This window comes from Fundulus heteroclitus, chromosome 8, assembly GCF_011125445.2.
Source record: "Fundulus heteroclitus isolate FHET01 chromosome 8, MU-UCD_Fhet_4.1, whole genome shotgun sequence".
NCBI classification, from domain to species: Eukaryota; Metazoa; Chordata; class Actinopteri; order Cyprinodontiformes; family Fundulidae; genus Fundulus; species Fundulus heteroclitus.
This window is the reverse complement of record NC_046368.1, coordinates 1001705-1020763: the sequence shown is the minus strand read 5'-3', so window position 1 is coordinate 1020763 and position 19059 is coordinate 1001705. Positions and strand designations below refer to the sequence as shown.

At 39.1% G+C, this 19059-nt stretch overlaps 2 protein-coding genes across 2 annotated transcripts; both read left to right on the top strand.

The window, feature by feature from the left end:
- Positions 1 to 1850: 1850 nt before the first annotated feature.
- On the top strand, positions 1851 to 8489 carry LOC118563870 (adenosine receptor A2a-like). The gene is made up of 4 exons (XM_036139819.1): positions 1851 to 2422; positions 2579 to 2710; positions 4230 to 4333; positions 7148 to 8489. The coding sequence occupies exons 1-4, from the start codon at positions 2163 to 2165 to the stop codon at positions 8119 to 8121; spliced, it is 1470 nt and encodes a 489-aa protein (XP_035995712.1). The 5' UTR covers positions 1851 to 2162; the 3' UTR covers positions 8122 to 8489.
- Positions 8490 to 13877: 5388 nt separating this feature from the next.
- snrpd3l (small nuclear ribonucleoprotein D3 polypeptide, like) lies at positions 13878 to 18208 on the top strand. Its single transcript, XM_021320768.2, has 4 exons — positions 13878 to 14019; positions 15359 to 15495; positions 17667 to 17859; positions 18006 to 18208. The coding sequence occupies exons 2-4, from the start codon at positions 15370 to 15372 to the stop codon at positions 18068 to 18070; spliced, it is 384 nt and encodes a 127-aa protein (XP_021176443.1). The 5' UTR covers positions 13878 to 14019; positions 15359 to 15369; the 3' UTR covers positions 18071 to 18208.
- Positions 18209 to 19059: the final 851 nt, after the last annotated feature.

Genomic DNA, 19059 nt, shown 5'->3' with positions numbered 1-19059 from the left:
ATGTGTTTTTCTCCTTGTTTCTTGCCTAATATTTAATGCAAAATTTCTTCTCTATGCAAATAGATGTGAAACTTAGAAAAAAAAAGGGCAATGCAAACACAATTTGTCGAAAGTGAACAAATGACCCACAGATGTACCTGTGACCCTCTGAGCAATCAGGGACCTGTAGAAGTAATGCTTTGTTTTTCCAGATTTTAACCTTTGTTGCATAGGTCACCCCTTTGCTGATCAGAATAACAAAACTTCCCAATCTATCCCGCGACTCCTGATCAATGGCACATTCGCCTGTGCTTCTGTCAATGTTTAAAAGAAATAGAAACTCAATGGCCCAAGAAAAGTGACAAAAGAAAGAAAAACTACTCCAAGCCTTAAACTGGAATTTTGATCTTGTGTGCCTTGATAACTGACATGCTTAAGAATTTCTTTAGTTAATTTTTAAAGATCTTACAGGATGTTTTTTTTTTTTTTGAGTAAAGTGAGTCCTCATTAAATTCAACCCTCTGATCCATGCTGCTAGTCTCCTTACCAGCTCTATGTTGAAATGAGGAAAATTAATTGTTACACCTTGGAATGAACAGAAATTTTAGCCAAACCCTTTAGCTACTCATGGCGGTATTTATTTTTTTACTGCAACAACCACCTTTAGTCTCTAGAATTTTGTTGCCTATAACAGATTGGGTCAGCTCTGGAAAAAAATCCCCGTCCCTGCCTCAAAATAAGCATCCCCACAAGATGGTTTGGCCACCGCCCAGTTTGGCATGCCGTGTTTTGGTGGACGCACAGTGTTAGTTTTCCTGCACATTTATCATGTAGGCCAATAGCCTCTTGATGACATTCTTCCACGTGTTTGCTGTGGCTCCTACATGACCTTTGGCCAGTTTAAAGCTGAACTAAATGCCCTAACGTTCCTTCAACAATGGCTTTATTCTTGCCTCTCTTCCCGATGTAAAGTGCAGAACTAAGCAATTGGGCCGTCAGCAGACTCTTTCACCTGAGCTGTGGAGCTCGGCAGCCCCTCCAGAGAACCATGGGCCTCTTCTCTGATTTATGTCCTTCTCGCCTTTCAGTTCACGTTGGCGACCTTGTCTTGATACGGGTGACATTGTGCCATTTTTAGACGATGGATTGAACAGTCCTCTGTGTTCAAAGGCAAATTTTTTAGAACCTAATCCGGGTTTAAATTTCCTCACAGCTATAGCCCTGATCTGTCTGCTTGCTTTCCTGGTCTTCATGACGATGTTTGAGCCTTTTCACAAAACAGTTGCTACGTTATAGTGAAATTAAGTTATACACAGGGGGACTCTAGGTGACTTCTGAATGTAGTTGGAGTTTGCGAAGGGGTATTAGAGGAAAGGGGGCTCAATGGAAAGGCAAGCCATACTCTTTTGTTTTCTTCACTTCTGCCGTTTAACTGTGTAACTTGCCCCATTTAGCGCAGTTGTCTGGGGTCCATTGTTACAAATGTTTTCCCGACGTCGTTACAGGACTAATCAGCTTGCAGTATGCAGGGATTCCTATATAAAAAAAAAAGAATAGCTCCACAGAGTTTTCATTTGACTATACAGTTCAATTAGTGTTTGAGCTATTTTTGTCATTATCTGGGGGTTTTGGTGGAAAGTATGTCAGTATCTCAAACGATAAGATAAAAGGATTTTGGGAAACCGTTCCCAAATAAAAAGCCCCTTGTTGCCCCGTCTGATTTGACCCTGTTCCCTTGTCGTGCAGTGATGGATGGCCTTTTTGATGCGCGTGCGCATGTACAATGCATGTCCATTTAGAACTGTGCAATCAGTTCATCCAAGCCAAAAACACTGACACTATGTTCTCTCTCTTTTTCCCCCCTCTCCAGACTGCTGCTGTACGTCGGCAGCCCCCTCAGATGCTTCGTCCTCATCGTTTTGCGTCCTTTTCTAAAAGTGTTCAGTGACGACAACTTGAAAAAAGAGGAACACTGACAGCCCCAGGGCCGCCGCCGCCGCCGTGACGGTAAAAGGTGCGAGCGAAATCCGGCGTCGCATGTGCCTTGATGCAAGCCCGTGCTGGGAACTTCCCTCTTTGCCTCACTCTCGATGTGACACAATTCCTTTTGTCCCAAGCCAAACCATGCGGTTCGGCGAGCAAATATTGTGTCTGAAAACAAGACGAGGAGCTGACTGAATGGGATGAAAGTACAAAGGAAGCAAAAAAAAAAGAAAAAAAAAAAAGAGGAAACAAAAACAACCATGCTGAAACACTACCAGGTGGTTTATATTGGCTTGGAGCTGCTGATTGCTATCCTGGCTGTGGCTGGGAACATCCTGGTCTGCTGGTCCGTCTGCCTGAACTCCAACCTGCAGAGCATCACCAACTTCTTTGTTGTCTCTCTAGCGGTTGCTGATATCGCTGTGGGGCTGCTGGCAATTCCCTTCGCTATTACGATTAGGTATCATTTCCTTGTTGTTATCTAATTTTGGGCTAGGGTTAATGTTGTACCACTGAAATATTACATTACAGGATGAGACACAACCCACTGATGATTTCTGCTAATTGTTGTCACAGCTGCCTTTTTTTGTAACGGTTCCCTTTCGTCTGTGTCTAGTGTGGGTTTCTGTGCCGAATTTTACGGCTGCCTGTTCATCGCCTGCTTTCTCCTCGTGCTCACACAGAGCTCAATCTTCAGTCTGCTGGCCATCGCTGTGGACCGCTACATTGCGATCAAGAACCCTCTCAGGTGTGCTTCCAACACATGCCGTTCAAGTGAGGCAATAAACCAGCGCCTAACTGCACAGATGTCTTAAAGAAAAAAAAAAAAAAAAAGCCACATCTGTACAGATCAGCATTTATTCATCCATGCAAGACAAAGTAAATTTGTCTGCTTTGAGGGCATGTTAGGTTGCTGAAAAGTCTCACCTTTAGCACACTTATGGATCAATAGAGATTAAACGATACAAGTTTCCTTGTTTCTAAGACGAGTGTTGCTACAGAACATTGAGTTAGTAGTTGGTTAGTAACCGCCGCTCTTTCCTGTTAAGGAAGTCTCGCCGTGTAAGCCACAACAGGTGATCCATTTGCATAAGCAGTTGCATAATGGTTTCACTGTGTTCTTAGTGCTAATGCTGGTGCCACAAGCCTGCCAACCTACCCACACTGAATCTCCGTCAAAAACCCTGTCACAATTACGAGTATCTGAACTAAGGCCTCAAAGAGTACTGGCTATTCGTGTTTATTTCATTATTCTAGCTACGTTTGCTCATATTTAATATACGTAGTTCCAAGAAAAGGTTTGAAGTTTTAGCAAAAATGTAGTGATTTCCTGAGGAACAAAACTTACCCCCAGAATTTATTGTAAAAGAAAGACTAAAGGGTATAAACATTTTAATTTTCAAAACCCAGCTTGAAATCAAGTGTCTGTGTGGGTATATCTGTTTTTTGATATATGGGTAATATGACTCACCTCCTGATTTGCATTCTCTCTGGGGGCAACAAGATCATCAGCGGGGGATAAAAAGGTCTGTGTCAGTTATGCCTCAAATAACTTTTCTATTAATAATTTTGTTTTCTAAATTTCCAGGCAACAAAACATGGCCGTCCTATCCAGAAGATTCCTACTCTGAGCAATGTTTTTGTGGAGTGTGGATTTAATCATTTATAGATAAAAAAGAAATAAAAAATACTGAAGAGGTCAAAACGGAAATTGATGATTCTACACTAAACAGAAATTCTTTAAAGATTGAGATTCATGAAAGCTTTTTTTTAGTAGACATGCAAATAAGGGCATTTCAAGTAGTTTTTGGCATCGGAACAACCTCAGATTGAGAAAGGCACAAAAACAGCAATAATAGACTTCTAAAACCTTCACTGATTTATGCAACATTTTAATATTTAGGATGTATTACGGTATTCTTATAAAAGGCAGAATATGAAAAGGTAAGTAAGTCATTTGTTCTAAAGAAAATGAAAAACAAACTGGATTTCAACAAAGTTTCATGGCTTATGATTGTGATGTGTTTAATCAGCCAACCCATAAGTAGGAAAGGCAGGCCATAAAAGTAAATGTGTACTGATTACTTTGAGGCTCTTTTAAGAAACCTTCAATTTGTCTTAATAAATAAATGATGTGGTTAGATTTAAGTGCACAGCTAGTAAATATTAGCAAATATTGACTTTTCTTCGGACTGATGTAATCACAAAGAGCTTAAACAAAGCTTCCTGCTCTATAATGTATCTTTGTGCTCTGTTCAACCTTTCAGGTACAACAGTCTGGTAACAGGGCAGAGGGCAAAGTGCATTATAGCCCTATGCTGGACTCTGTCAGCCGGGATCGGCCTGACACCCATGATTGGCTGGAACACGGGTGAGAGATGAAATTTAGCCAATATTTGTGATGTAACTCATATGTTTAAAGCCAAACTCCAGTCTCTTCTGTTATTAAAATAATTTTTTTGAAATGTATGTCATAACGAATACTGAATCCCCCCTTTCCCTTGGGTGGCAACGCATTCAGCATGGCTTCCACCAATACTAACTGGGTATAAAGTCTAAAAAATGTATTTAATCTTATATTGACTTCGGTTACTGGTCCTGACATGGATCCCTGCGACTTTCCAATGAGCATTTGGACAGTGGGTCTTAAAATGTAAAACTCCAAACAGCACCAGGATATGAGAAAGTCAGAGGCCATGGGCGGGACAAGGCCGACACAAAAATGTATATTATAAGTCAGCTTATTATCCGTTTCTCAGAAAATATATGCACATTTATTTCTGAGGTTTACCAGTCAACATCTAAGCTTCATCCAGAATGCAGACAAGATATGTCAGTGGAAATACAAAAGACATTTAGTAGATGGTATTTCAAGTCTACAGTTGCCAAAATTTTGCAAAATAGCCTGTTTTATCCCCACAAGAAAATAACAAAACAGGAAACAGAAACGATGTAACATTAGTTTGAATTTGAATAAAGTGTTTTTTTGTTTTTTAATTCAATGTCAGGAGAGTTTTCTTTAAAAAAGACAAGAACCAAACAAACCCAGTTAATAATTCAATAACTGCTCAAAAAAGAAATAAAAATAAAGGGAACATTTAAACAACACAATGTAACTCCAATGTCCACTCAAGAAGAAACATTGATTGACAATCAGTTTCACCTGCTGTTGTGCAATTGGAATAGACACCAGGCTGAAACTAGAGGCAATTAGCAAGACACCCCCCCCCCCCCCTCCCATAAAGGATAGGTTCTACAGGTGGTGACCACAGACCACTTCTCACTTCCTCTGCTTTCTGGCTGATATTTTGGTCACTTATGAATGCTGGCGGTGCTTTCACTCTAGTGGCAGCATGAGACGGAGTCTACAACCCACACAAGAGGCTCAGGTAGTGCAGCTCATCCAGGATGGCACATCAATGCGAGCTGTGGCAAGAAGGTTAGCTGAGTCTGTCAGTGTCGTGTCCAGAGCATGGAGGCGCTACCAGGAGAAAGAACAGTACATCAGGACACGTAAAGGAGGCTGTAGGAGGGCAACAACCCTGCAGCAGGACTGGTACATCTGCCTTTTTGCGAGGAGGAACAGGAGGAGCACTGCCAGAGCCCTGCAGAATGACCTCCAGCAGGCCACAAATGTGCATATGTCTGCTCAAATGATCAGAAACAGACTCCATGAGGGTGGGATGAGGGTCCAACGTCCACAGGTGGGGGTAATGCTTACAGCCCAACACCGTGCAGGATGTTTGGCAGAGAACACCAAATTCGCCACTGGCGCCCTGTGCTCTTCACAGATGAAAGCAGGTTCACACTGAGCACATGTGACTGACGTGATGTGACATGGAGAACGTTCTGCTGCCTGAAACATCCTCCAGTTTGACCGGTTCTGCAGTGGGTCAGTCATGGTGTGGGGTGGCATTTCTTTGGGGGCCACACAGCCCTCCATGTGCTCGCCAGAGGTAGTCGAACTGCCATTAGGTACAGAGATGAGACCCTCAGACCCATTCTGAGACCATATGCTGGTGCGGCTGGCTCTGGGTTCCTCCTAATGCAAGACAATGCTAGACCTCATGTGGCTGGAGTGTGTCAGCAGTTCCTGCAAGACTGAGGCGTTTATGCAATGGACCGGCCCGCCCGTTCCCCAGACCTAAATCCCACTGAGCACATCTGGCACATCATGTCTCACCACAGACTGTCCAGGAGTTGGAGGATGCGTTAGTCCAGGTCTGGGAGGAGATCCTTCAGGAGACCATTCGCCACCTCATCAGGAGCACGCCCAGGCGTTGTAGGGAGGTCATACAGGCCCTTGCAGGCCACACACGCTACTGAGCCTCATTTTGACTAGTTTTAAGGACATTACATCAAAGTTGGATCCACCTGCAGTGTGTTTTTCCACTTTCATTTTGACTGTGGCTCCAAATCCAGACCTCCAGGGTTGATAAATTTGATTTCATTGATCATTTTGTATGATGTTGTTGTCAGCACATTCAACTATGTAAATAACAAAGTATTTAATAAGAATATTTCATTCATTCAGATCTAGGATGTGTTATTTTAGTGTTCCCTTTATTTTTTGAGCAGTATATTAAAATAACACCAAATCCAATCAATTAAAAACTTTACAAACAAAGCAAAAAAAAAAAAAAAAAAAAAAAAACATTTGAGAATTACTGCTCTTCCTCCAGATTTTGTATTTTCTTTACTTTTGAGACACTGCTTGGCTAATTTTGTGTTTTATGAGCAAAAAGGCTGAATACTGAAATAAAATGTGGGTTAATAGGAACTTGTGGTTTACAGTTATTTCCAGTGACTAAATACTTCAGCAAATTCTTAATTTATTCCTTTATAATAACGTTAACAAGAAGGATAATTTTACTCTGATTTATATTGTTTGTTGGAGTATCGAGGAAAAACTAGATCAAATCAGGAAAAATTGGGGAAGTTAAAAGTATTCATCCTAGTTTTTTTTTTCCTTCAGTTTTTATCTTTTTCAGTTTTGTTGCTAAGTGGTTCAGACAGTTACAGGGGAAATCTGATTCATACTGAAATCCGAACGATGCATTTTTCTTTTCTCCACGTGTTGTTACCTGACACCTGATTTATTTATTTTTTCCTGTTTGAAGAAGTTGTATCTGGTAGATGTGAATGAAAAAAATCATATTAAATCTGTTTTGCCTCTTGTGCACAGGGTGGAACTCCACAATTCACAGCACAAAAAATAACAGCTGCCCTGAAGGCATGACCCAATGCCTTTTTGAGAGCGTAGTTCCCCTGGACTACATGATCTATTTTAACTTCTTCGGCTTCGTGCTGACCCCTCTCTTGGTCATGCTGGTCATCTATATCAACATCTTCATGGTGGCTCGGCGGCAGCTCCGCCGGATGAGCGTCAAGGTCGCGCACGCACCTCTTCCCGGACAAAGAGCGCCGTCTTCGAACTCTTCCCGTTCTTTTCTGCAGAAGGAAGTGCACGCTGCCAAATCCCTGGCCATTATCGTGGGCTTGTTTGCTCTCTGCTGGCTTCCCGTTCACATCATCAACTGCTTCAACCACCTGTGCACGAACTGCGAGCGCCCAACTATCTGGGTGTTGAACATCGCCATCATCCTCTCCCATGCCAACTCTGTGGTCAATCCCTTTATCTACGCCTACCGCATCAGGGAGTTCAGGCAGACTTTCCGCAGGATTTTTCACAAGCACATCCTGAGGCAGAAAGACGGTGATGCTATCGGGGCCGGGAGTGCTGACAGCAGAGACGTCCGCTGCAACAGCATTCGACGGACGTCGGAAACGAGTAAAGAGGGTTCGACGTGTGACACGGTGGTGAATAACTACATCCTGGATCCTGATGCTGATCAATCAAGGTGCAACGCCATGCACCAAGCCTCAAGCCACTGGACTTCAAATTTAGATGCCCTACCAAGCAGCTTCATAACCAATGGACACAAAATGCAAAGTGGCACCGTCTCAGTGATGCCGGAGAAGCCATGCATGGCATGTTGTGCACAGGATGCAGTAGAATCAGTCATATACGGAGAGGAAGCAACAGATGTTTTTGAGCTCAAAGATAGAGGAGGCTGCACTGCCTTTGTAAACGTGCAAGCTCTCTCCATAAAAAAGACAGATGGTTGCTGCTCTACAGATATAGCAGAGGTGTCATGACACATATGTTCAGATATGAAGAAAAAAAAATTCACCACCGCGACACACTTAATCCTGTGCAAACACGACAGTTTGAAGACAATTTCAGCGAAGAACAGAACATGTATTTCTCTGACATAGCAGCTGATTCTAAAGGGGGGAAATCCTTATTTGCTGTTCCTCCGTATATGACCCAAGTGTTAGTTGACGATCAGGCAACATGAAAATAAAGAAGTTGGAAGAAGACTGATGTTTAATATGAGCTGATGCTTGTATTATATCTGCTTGTTGTGCAGTGACCTCTATGGATATGTGTTTGTTTTTTGTCAATCAATGTTTACATTAAGAAAAAAACATTAAACCTCAATAATGATACGTTTAGTTTTTAAGACCCTGTCAAGAATGATTAATTTTCTGTATGTTTTATTTATATATATATATATATATATATATATATATATATATATATATATATATATATATATATATATATATATCCATCCCCATTTCTCAAACCCCCTTTCCTGTCAGCCTACTTTGTAAGAAACCCAGAAAAAGAATATATATATATATATATATATATATATATATATATATATATATATATATATATCTATATCATGCCGCAGGTTATATATATATATATATATATATATATATATATATATATATATATATATATATATATATATATATATATATATATATTCTTTTTCTGGGTTTCTTACAAAGTAGGCTGACAGGAAAGGGGGTTTGAGAAATGGGGATGGACCTCAGGCCAGAATTGAACCTGGGTCAGCCTCATCGAGGACTAAGACCTCCGTATATGGGTTAAGCTCACTGCCTCTGTGCCATCGAACCATGCCTTGTTTGTTTAGAAAATTTCCGCAAGACTGATCAAGAAAGACAAGCCGAAGTTACATTAAATGAGGATAAAGGGATATGGATTTTGCTAAGTGGGTGTGAGTTCAGAAAGTGCTTTTTGAATGGGACCCATGTGGGTGTACTATATGAAAAACTGTATCACTTCTTCTCAAATGGGTCCCGAAGCAATCAGGTTAAATTGTAGATCACATCCAGAACCCATATGGGTCCCACTTTTTGCCCAGAGTTGTCCTGCATCGAACCCATGGGACCCGTGAACAATCTCATAAGTGATCCATTATTCAACCCATTTCCTACTTTTATAGGCCCCATGTGTGATTTTTGGCTGGGAACCTTGCCAAATGTTACAGAAGAAGAGTAGGTTCTTTCGTACGGGCAAAAAAAAGAAATATACAAAGTAATAACAGCAAAGACACCGGGAGGTTTCTGTATGGACGGTATCGACAAAAACATGTCTTTACATGAACAATGGTAAGCATGTTAAAGATTGGATTTCTTTTTACATTTTCTGAAGCAAAATTTAGTTACTTCAGAGTTAATATATTTATGTTTTCACATATTTTATCACAGTTGCTGATGATTGAGGGATGCTTGTACAAATCTACAGTTTTCCACAAACTATATAATGCATTGTATTTAAACTTTCAAAAACTTTAATGGCATTTCTAACAAATCTGCAGTAGGTCATGTATTAACCATCCTCTTTATTTGCCATTGCAAATGGCATGGCATTTGTCCTCAGCATTTAACCCATCATTTAAGGAACAGTGGGCTGCTACTTTGTGTCACCCAGTGGGAAATCTGGGGCTAAGAGTCTTGCTGAAGGACCCAGAGTAGCACTTTGTTGGATTCAAACTGGGGAACTTGCAGCCCTCCCAGGATAAAAGCTCTCTGCTCGAACCACTAGGATATCATGCCGCCTTTTATTGTCAATCTCTTTATATAACCATGATTTCTCTCTGCTGAAAACATGAATCAAACAATTATTGTGTGTTTTGTTGTTAAACACACAAATAATGCCATGGATAAAATGTTTATAGGATGCCTATGTTTCCACATAAATCCTTTTACTCTGTGTTATAATCAACGGTCTTTGTCCCTGTGGCTTGAATAAGACATAAATACATAAATATACTCATTTCCTAAGTAAACCTCCCCCTCAGAGTAATTTCTGAACTGTCTGGATGCTGCTGGCTTGATCAGGGATTAGATAACTGCCAGGCAACAGCCACCCGTCGCCTGTTCAGCATCTAAGTGACATGATTCACAGACAAGCCAGCTACCTTTCACCCAAAGAAGCAGCAGATTTATTAGACCTTTGTGAACTCTTCCTAGACGTGTAAGTCCACTACTTTCTAAATCAGGCTTGCACACATAAAGAGCAGTAGAAACACACACATCAACGCACATATAAACTGCACGCACATTGCCACAGACTACAATCCAAGAGGTGTTTACAGAGTATCCTGGCTGCTGACGCCAGTCAATGAGCCAAATGCAATGAAAATCAAATGAAGCTTCATTTGATGATGTCTTTTATTATCCCATTATGCTTTCTCTTTCCCCATTAAAAACCCCGTCCTCTGTGGCAAAAACCCACATTAGGTAACTTTTATGTGCCTCACAGCAATCCCAGACACACATCTCCCAAAATAAACATCACCGGGGTTGTATAGAACACGTGCTATAGGTGTGCATTCAAATCCTATGCATATCAGTTGTTTGGCAAACCTTGCAGTCATGCACATGAGATATTGAAACACTCTAATTATTAATTATTTGTTTTTATAGGTGAGGGCTAAAAGGTTAATGGAAATTAGGTGGTCATGTCCGATTCAAATGTGAGTCATTCTCGAAGGGAAAAAAGGTCCACGAGGCGCCCTGATGGGATCTCATTCAGCCTTTTTATTTTATGGAATCTCATAAAGTTGTAAACGTCAGTCTGGAGCCATGATGGCAGCAGCTTGAAAAATTGCTTTATGTCCTTTCAGAAAGAAGATGCAAATCAGTGTTACTATATCAGATGGTTGTTTTTTCACGTGTATATTTTGTTTACATTCATACTCAGGGTGAAGTTTTTCTTAGACCCATCCATAATAAATGACTGACTTTGACAAAACTCATTTTGGTGCTGGAAAAAAATATAGTCAATCGCTAATACGCATAAAAAAAGAGAACTTTTTAGCTAATGTCAGTGTATCTCGTTGGTTTCCAGAGAGGGCAAGACAGAAGACTTTAGAAAAACACATACTATATATATATATATATATATATATATATATATATATATATATATATATATATATATATATCTCTATATATATACACTCGTACATATCTATCTATCTATCTATCTATCTATCTATCTATCGATCTATCTCTCTCTCTCTCTCTCTCTCTCTCTCTCTATATATATATATATATATATATATATATATATATATATATATATATGTGTGTGTGTGTAACATGTAAAGAAAATAGAACAGAACTACAAACAATATTTGGGCTAAAAGACATAAGAAAATTTGGCAAACGCTGCAGCTTTTCACATAATATCTTTAGACTTGTCTAAGGTAGAGCTCTCAAAGATTTACTGAGTTCTGGAGTTCACTCCATGCAGAGGGATCTACGTACTGGAATGCTGATTTCCCTAGTTCGTTACAAACTTCAGGAACAGGCCGCAAAGAGACAGATGATAGCTTCTAGTAAGTTTTTGTGTAATGTAGGTCTATATGGTTGAAGAAGACAGAGAATTGCCTTTTATATGAAGGTTTATGGGCGGTGAAAAACTACCTCAGCATATTTTATAAGAAGCAATGGCTGAGTAAGAAACCTTAAAGTTCGACTTAAGTCTCAGTGCTCCACAACAGAGAGTGTCCAAAGTACGTAGGCATTTGGCAGAGGAATGCATTACAGGAGATTGAAATCAAGTACAGACCTGTAGCTTTCAGCAAACTCTTTTGGGCCTCCAAAAAAAATTAAAACTGGATTTCATAATGAAAAAACTCAGGTTCAGTTTAAACCTTTCCATCAGTTGCTCCATGTCAAATTTAAAACGAAGGCGAATACAACGCCAAAGTATTTATAATGAGCAGCAAACAATTCAGCTGGGAAAGGAGGTGGAGCAGGTAGAGATTTTTTAGGTTCTCCTTCAAGCAGGTGAGGAAGTCTTTGCAAAGGCTTTTCTTCCTCAGGATGTTAGCTCCAGCTGCTGAACAAAAACTGCTGTTTCACAACACAGGCCCAGAGGGCAGTCTGTGTACTGTATTATGCAGTGGAGTTCAAGACAAGCTCAATGGCTGCAAGATCATCTTGTCCCATGGTAGTCCACATCATCTCCCTGCATCACCATGCTTGACAGTTGTTATGAAGTATGCCTTTTGATACGGTATATCAGCTGAAATCTGCACTTTGGCCTCGTCGGTCTAAAGGACCCTATTCTGGATGTCTTGTTCATTCAGATGCAACTTTACAGATCTGGCTGTGAAGCACACTTTTTTTTTTTAGTTTTTTTATTGGATAAGAGACTCTTTGCAACTCTTTAAACCATACCTGCTGAGTTGTTTACTAATTGCACCGTCCACATATTGTACAATTGTACTGTAACATGCTAACCGGGGCATCTTAGATGTAGCTCTTGAAATGTTTTACATTTCTTTCATTATTGTCTGATTTTAGGAATAATTTGCTCGGCGTGTCCACTCCTGGGAAGATGCGGTAGCTATCTAATTCTTTTTTTGGTTGTGAATATCTACTTTTAGAATTATGCACTACAAATTGTGGTAGCAGCTAGTTGTGTCCTAGTTCTTTCCATTACTAAATTAGGAATTTTCTAGTTCTCCTTGACTGTAACTGGTAACATAATCTCGATATTTATTGTTTTATTATTTAACAAGAACTGAAAGTTTGTTATTCAAATTATTCATTTAAAAAAATAAAAGAATTTACACAAATGTTCCGCTCTACGTTGTTCCTAACACAGACATATATACGTAGACGCGTCATAGGGCGCAGGTTCGCACGTCAACGTCACCGCCATATTGTATGTGGCAGAAAAAAGTTGAGTTCTGTTATTGTGAACGTGGATCAGAGAAGATGCCTCATTCCTGTGCTGCAATAAATACACACACACACACACACACACACACACATATATATATATATATATATATATATATATATATATATATATATATATATATATATATATATATATATATATATATATATAATATATATATATATATATATATATATATTGTGTGTGTATGTGTTATGAATATAAGGATCAATTTGGTAAATCCAAACATTGTGGTCTTCATTATTTCATAAAAACCGTGTCACATGTGAACCTTTAGGAACAGACTTTTTGGGTGAGTATTAAAGAGGTAAAATTAATAATATTAGGAAAAAAAGTCCTAGGTCAATAAAGTAAAAATAAGCAAACAAACACAAAAGTGATAATGTTATGATAAAAACATCATATTATGAGAATTAAGGGGGAACATTTCCAGAATAATCACAGTTTGCAGAATTATTTCACTCCTGGAGTAATAGGGCCAAGTTAGATTATTTTAAATATTTTTATTCTTTAGGAGAATAAATTCAGGAGAATGAAGCTAAAGGGATACGAAAATAAACTTGTAATATTAAAAACAAAATACTACGAATACAAAGTATATTCAGAGATTAAAGTCCCTCTGATACTGTTTAAGTGACTGAGTAACTTCAGATTTGCCACATTTAAGATGGCGGACGCTCTGACGCATCGCAGCATAGGCAGAACCCGCCCAATGACGCGTCTACTCTTATATTATGTCTATGGTTCCTAACGTACAGAATCAGAAACTAACTCTATATCCCACAGTGCACTGCGTTCAGCGCTACCGGAAACAATCCCTCTGACCCCTCGTTGCTTTGTGGGTAGCAGGAAAAAGGCTCAAAAAGCGGTCTGATAGCGACAAGCGCACGTTGCAGTTGCTTTAGCAGAAACAGCAAGAAAAATAACTTCTTTCCAAGACAACAATCGAGGTAATTGCAAAACTGAATCTTTGTTGTTGGCAGTAAAATAACTTCTCGTCGGCTTGCGTGTAAATACCGGCTGATGATTAGCTGTAATTTTGAAGCTAATCGCTTCAATTGTTATCGCGGCTCCGTTGGGGTTTTCATGAATAGAAAGTCAACATTTAAAGTAGAACATGTAAAACTATTGAATACTTGGTTGTAGTTTATTTATTATCGACTTTAAAGGCACATTTTCTCGGAAGGTTTTCTTTTAATGAGTAGATATATTGTACCGTGGCGTTGTTAGCTATTGGAGCTAACGACGTTAGCATTCGACTTTTCTCTGCAAAATCACCAAGAAATGTTTCTATGGTAGTTGTAATTACTACATGCGGAGGGACAATGTCTACAGAGCAGCAATGATTATTTTGTATGTCTGGTAGTGTTCAAGTTGATCAACAAAATTGTTATCTACTTACTATGAGTTTAAATATTGCTATTACCGCATTTATTTCTAATAAACAGTGATTTATAATATACTACAGGTGTCTGGACTTCTGGTGTGCCAATTAAAACAAAAAAATAATGCTTGAAAATATTCCACATATGACTTGTTGTTATTTTGCCTGTTAATTTTTTCTTCTTTTTCGACAGGCAGTTTGGGGCGTGCTGCTTTTTAAATTACCAAAGTGCTAGATTTCTATGTATCCACCTGCAATCATCCAAGATGGTAGAATCAGTAGCTTGCAATGGCACTTAGTTTAGCTAGAGCAGCATTTAATAGTCCCGCTTAGCTGATCCAACCGATTCCACGAGAGGCTCGAGCTGCTTCTGTTTTTAAAGTTGGAAAATTAAACAGTAAATCCTATCCTCCATGTGCCAAGGATAATCTCTACTTGGTGACATTGGTGGGCTTTTTATACATGCTTGTGGCGTTCGTGCATGTTTAAGAACTTCATGTATGAAACATGCAACTATTAACTGTAGGGAAAAAAAATCATTTAATATAACTTGGCTAAAGAGAGAATTTCTGCGACTGTAATTCATCTTGAACCAAGTTGGTTCTGTTTTTACGAGCCAATGCGCATTAAACCCGTTTCATACCTCTTCCCGCCTTTTTAAATATCAATGTTACAAATCTGATTTTTTTTTTTTTTGTGACATTAAGTGCTAGACAAACATGTGACTTATTTTTCCTGTATTTACTGTACCAGCAATCCTCTCTCACGCCTAAGCTTCCTTCAGAAGTTGGTAAACCTATATTTATTTGATGAACGTCAACTATGATTTGGAGAAGCAAGGTTTGTAGAGTTTATGCTGTGGCTGATGTAGTAAAGTGTTTGCTTTTGTTTTTTGTCCGTGAAAGGCTGTTGAAAGATGTCCATCGGCGTGCCAATCAAGGTCCTGCATGAGGCAGAGGGACACATCGTGACCTGTGAGACCAACACAGGCGAGGTGTACAGAGGCAAGCTGATTGAAGCTGAGGACAACATGAATTGTCAGGTTGGTTCGCCTGTTTTTACGGCTGGCCGTCATATGTTGGAGCAACAAACAACTGATGTCAGGCCACTGAAGGTTTTGAGTTTTGTCCCATTGCCAGTTCAGGCCCCCGTTTTGTACCTGGACGTAGATGTTCTGTCTTTCCCTGCTTCCATTTGGTGCTGCAGTACACAAACCATGCCAAATCGGCTTCTTTTTCTCTGCAGTTTTCATGAATGAGGGGAAATTGGCCCATGTCGTAGATGTCATATGCTATTGGAATACTTTGTCTCACACCCATATCTGTTTATTCTGCTTCTTATTAGGGCTGCACAACATATTTTTAATATATTGCCTTTGTGATATTCATATGGCTGAGGACTGTTTGGAGCGCAGTAATTGTTGGCTAATGTTCCAAGGGTTATGAACTTGGATTTTACACGCTAATGTAAGTTGAACGGTTTCACTGCAGCAGATGCTCACACTGGACACACACGGGGGCGGAGAGCAGAGTACTCGGTCACCAAATGTGACATTTAAGAATTACATTTTCCCCATTTTATTTTGCTGTGGGCTGCCAACATCGGCTTAAAAGCATTTTTATGTGCCAGATTAGTGAACCATTACAAGGATGGCAAACAACAAGGTCTGATCTAACCATGCTGATCAGGGCTGCACAATAGTTTTTTTTTTTTTTTTGCTATCATATCTTTGTGCAATACTAATATTGCAAAAGACTGTTTGGGATGCGATATTAGCAAATATATTTATTCACTCTCTGCAGTGTCTGTTGGAGGCTTGGTGCATTACACTTCCACATTTGCCACAGATGACAATTCTCAAAATGCTAAGGGTCACAGAGCTTTGGATGCATGGATATGAAAGAAAAGCGTTTGGAAATTAATCATAGAAAATACTGGCCAAAGTTAAAAATGGCAAAACTTTACAGACCAGTGGAAAACCTTCATTCCACTGAATTTGCTAAACTCTACTTTGTAATCGGCAAGATCAGTTTAGATTTCAAGTTGTTCGTGTCTGTTAGGAAATTTAAACGGGATTGACAAATGGAGTAATATTTTCATGCTTCAAATAACACAATATAACATTTTTTTTTTTTTACTTTTAATAAGACTTTAAATTAGGGATGGGTATCGTTAATGATTTAATGATACTGCTTCTTTTAGCGATACTCCTTATTGGTCTGGTGTTTTATCAATGCCTTTTTTTTTTCAATCAAACAAAAGGGTAAAAAACAACAAGTGATCACTGACTGGTTTATTTTTTTTAAACATTTGGAACAAAAGTACAAAATAAAAAAAAATAAACAAAAGGCTAAGACACTATTTTGAATAAAATGTAATATTGTAGGAGAGAGGGATATCAACATTGACAAGACAGAAAATGATTAAACCACTAAAGTCGTTCAAAATTTACTCTATGAAAAAAATTAACTCTATGAAATTGTTTCATGTATTAAAATATTTTACCTGAATCCAAACTAATTGTTGTTTTTTTTTTTTTTTTTTTTTTTAACCAAGAGATAGCAGAGGCACCCACAGTGGAAGAGATGAATAAACGACAGGCTGTGTATGAATCATTTACAGGGACGATCTAAGTGCAACAGTTTCAGATAAATTACCATTAACTGTTAAAGATTACATTTATAATATATTTACGCCCTGCTTTGTTAATCTAGTGGAAGCTTTGCTCATACGAGACTCGTTTTCAGTGGGAATCAGACGGGTCGTGCCGTCTGTCTGACTTCAGGCAGTTTACGGCTAGACTGACCGCCTTTCAGACCTTTCAAAGTAGGTGGGGCTCACAGCTGCACTTGCTGTTTCCTGAAGAGACTGTAAACTCTAACTTATTGCCAAAAGTTCAAACAGACAAAATTCACTAGATTTGTTGCTTATCGCTTTTGAATATAGTCGCTAGAGGGGTCTGAAAAGCTGCTTAATAGTTGGGAACAGTGTTGATGAAGGTAAGCGAGCCGAACGCCTTAATCCCATGGCTGTGTGCTTTATGGGACCGGAGACGTTTTCAAACCGCAGAATTAGCTTTTTGTTGTGGAAGGAAAAGCTAGAATCCAGCTGACCAGGAAGCTATGAGGGATTTTAGTTGTGATCCTTGCATAATGTTATACCCACTGATGCTGGTCTTACAGTTTTTTTTTTTTTTTTTGTTTTCCCACCCAGATGTCTAACATCACCGTGACCTATCGCGATGGTCGGGTTGCGCAGTTGGAACAGGTCTACATCCGAGGAAGCAAGATCCGCTTTCTGATCTTACCTGATATGTTAAAGAATGCTCCCATGTTAAAGAGTATGAAGAACAAGAACCAGGGTTCTGGAGCGGGAAGAGGAAAGGCGGCTATTCTAAAAGCGCAAGGTGAGTGTGGCAGCTGTTCTTCCAGACACCGATACTTGGAGATCTACAATAGTAAATATAAACACAAGACATGCGTTTCTAAACACACGTCTTTGGAGTCATTTTTATTTTTTTGTTTAAAACTGCTTGTGTTTTTTACTTTATAGTGGCTGCAAGAGGGCGAGGTCGTGGTGGAATTGGAAGGGGCAACATCTTCCAGAAGAGGCGATAATTTTCTTTAATTTTTCTTGCTTCGTTTCTTCTCTGGATTTGAAATAATTTGGTGTTCTTTGGTATTTTGTGCTTTTGCCATTTATCACTTTGGTTTTATTTTGTATGGAAATAAACATCTTAAAGTTTATAAATGATATTCTGTTTCTTGATGTTTTGGTGAGCTGCTTTGATTTTTGTTCTGCACTGAAAGGCCAAAGATAGCATTGACACACAATGCCAATACATTGAGATTTTTAGTTGTAAAGAACATATTGTGGATTACAGACCTCTTGCCAAGTCTAGTGTATATACATTGTCTTTCAAAAGAATTTACAACCCTTCATATTTTTGTATGTTTTAGCACATTACTACTTCAAGAAGCAACAGGGACATGATGCAAGGTTTGCAACTTTTTACAAATGCAAATCTGAAAGTTTTTTTTTTTTTTTTTTTTTTTTTTTTTTTTTTTTTTTTTTTTTTTTTTTTTTTTTTTTTGTCTGCTTCTGTGCAGACCACTCGCACCCAATTTGGACTACTTGCACTGTGTGATTTTGTTTATTTTAACCTAAGCTTGCATTATGCTCTTTTGTGACTTCCCACACATTTCTAGGTTCCTTGGTCTTTAGTGGGCCGTTTTCTTAATATTCTCCAACAAGCCTCTGAAGTCTTCACAGAACTGCTATGTTTAAACCAAAATAAGATCACATAGGGGTTTAATGACTTCTGAAGACCACTGTATTTTATTTAAGGTCATCAAAGTAGGGGCATGCCTGGTGGTGCAGTGGTTAGCGAGCATGACCCATGTATGGAGTCCGTAGTCCTCGATGTGGCCGACCCAGGTTCAAATCCAACCTGTGGTCCTCTGCCGCATGTTTCTCTCCTCTACTCCCTTTCCTGTCAGCCCCTTGTACAAAAAATGAGCCACTAGTGCTGTAAAAAAAACAACCAAAAAAAAGTAATCAAAGTAAAGGAGGCAGAATAAAAATGTAAGTCAGATTATTTGTTAAA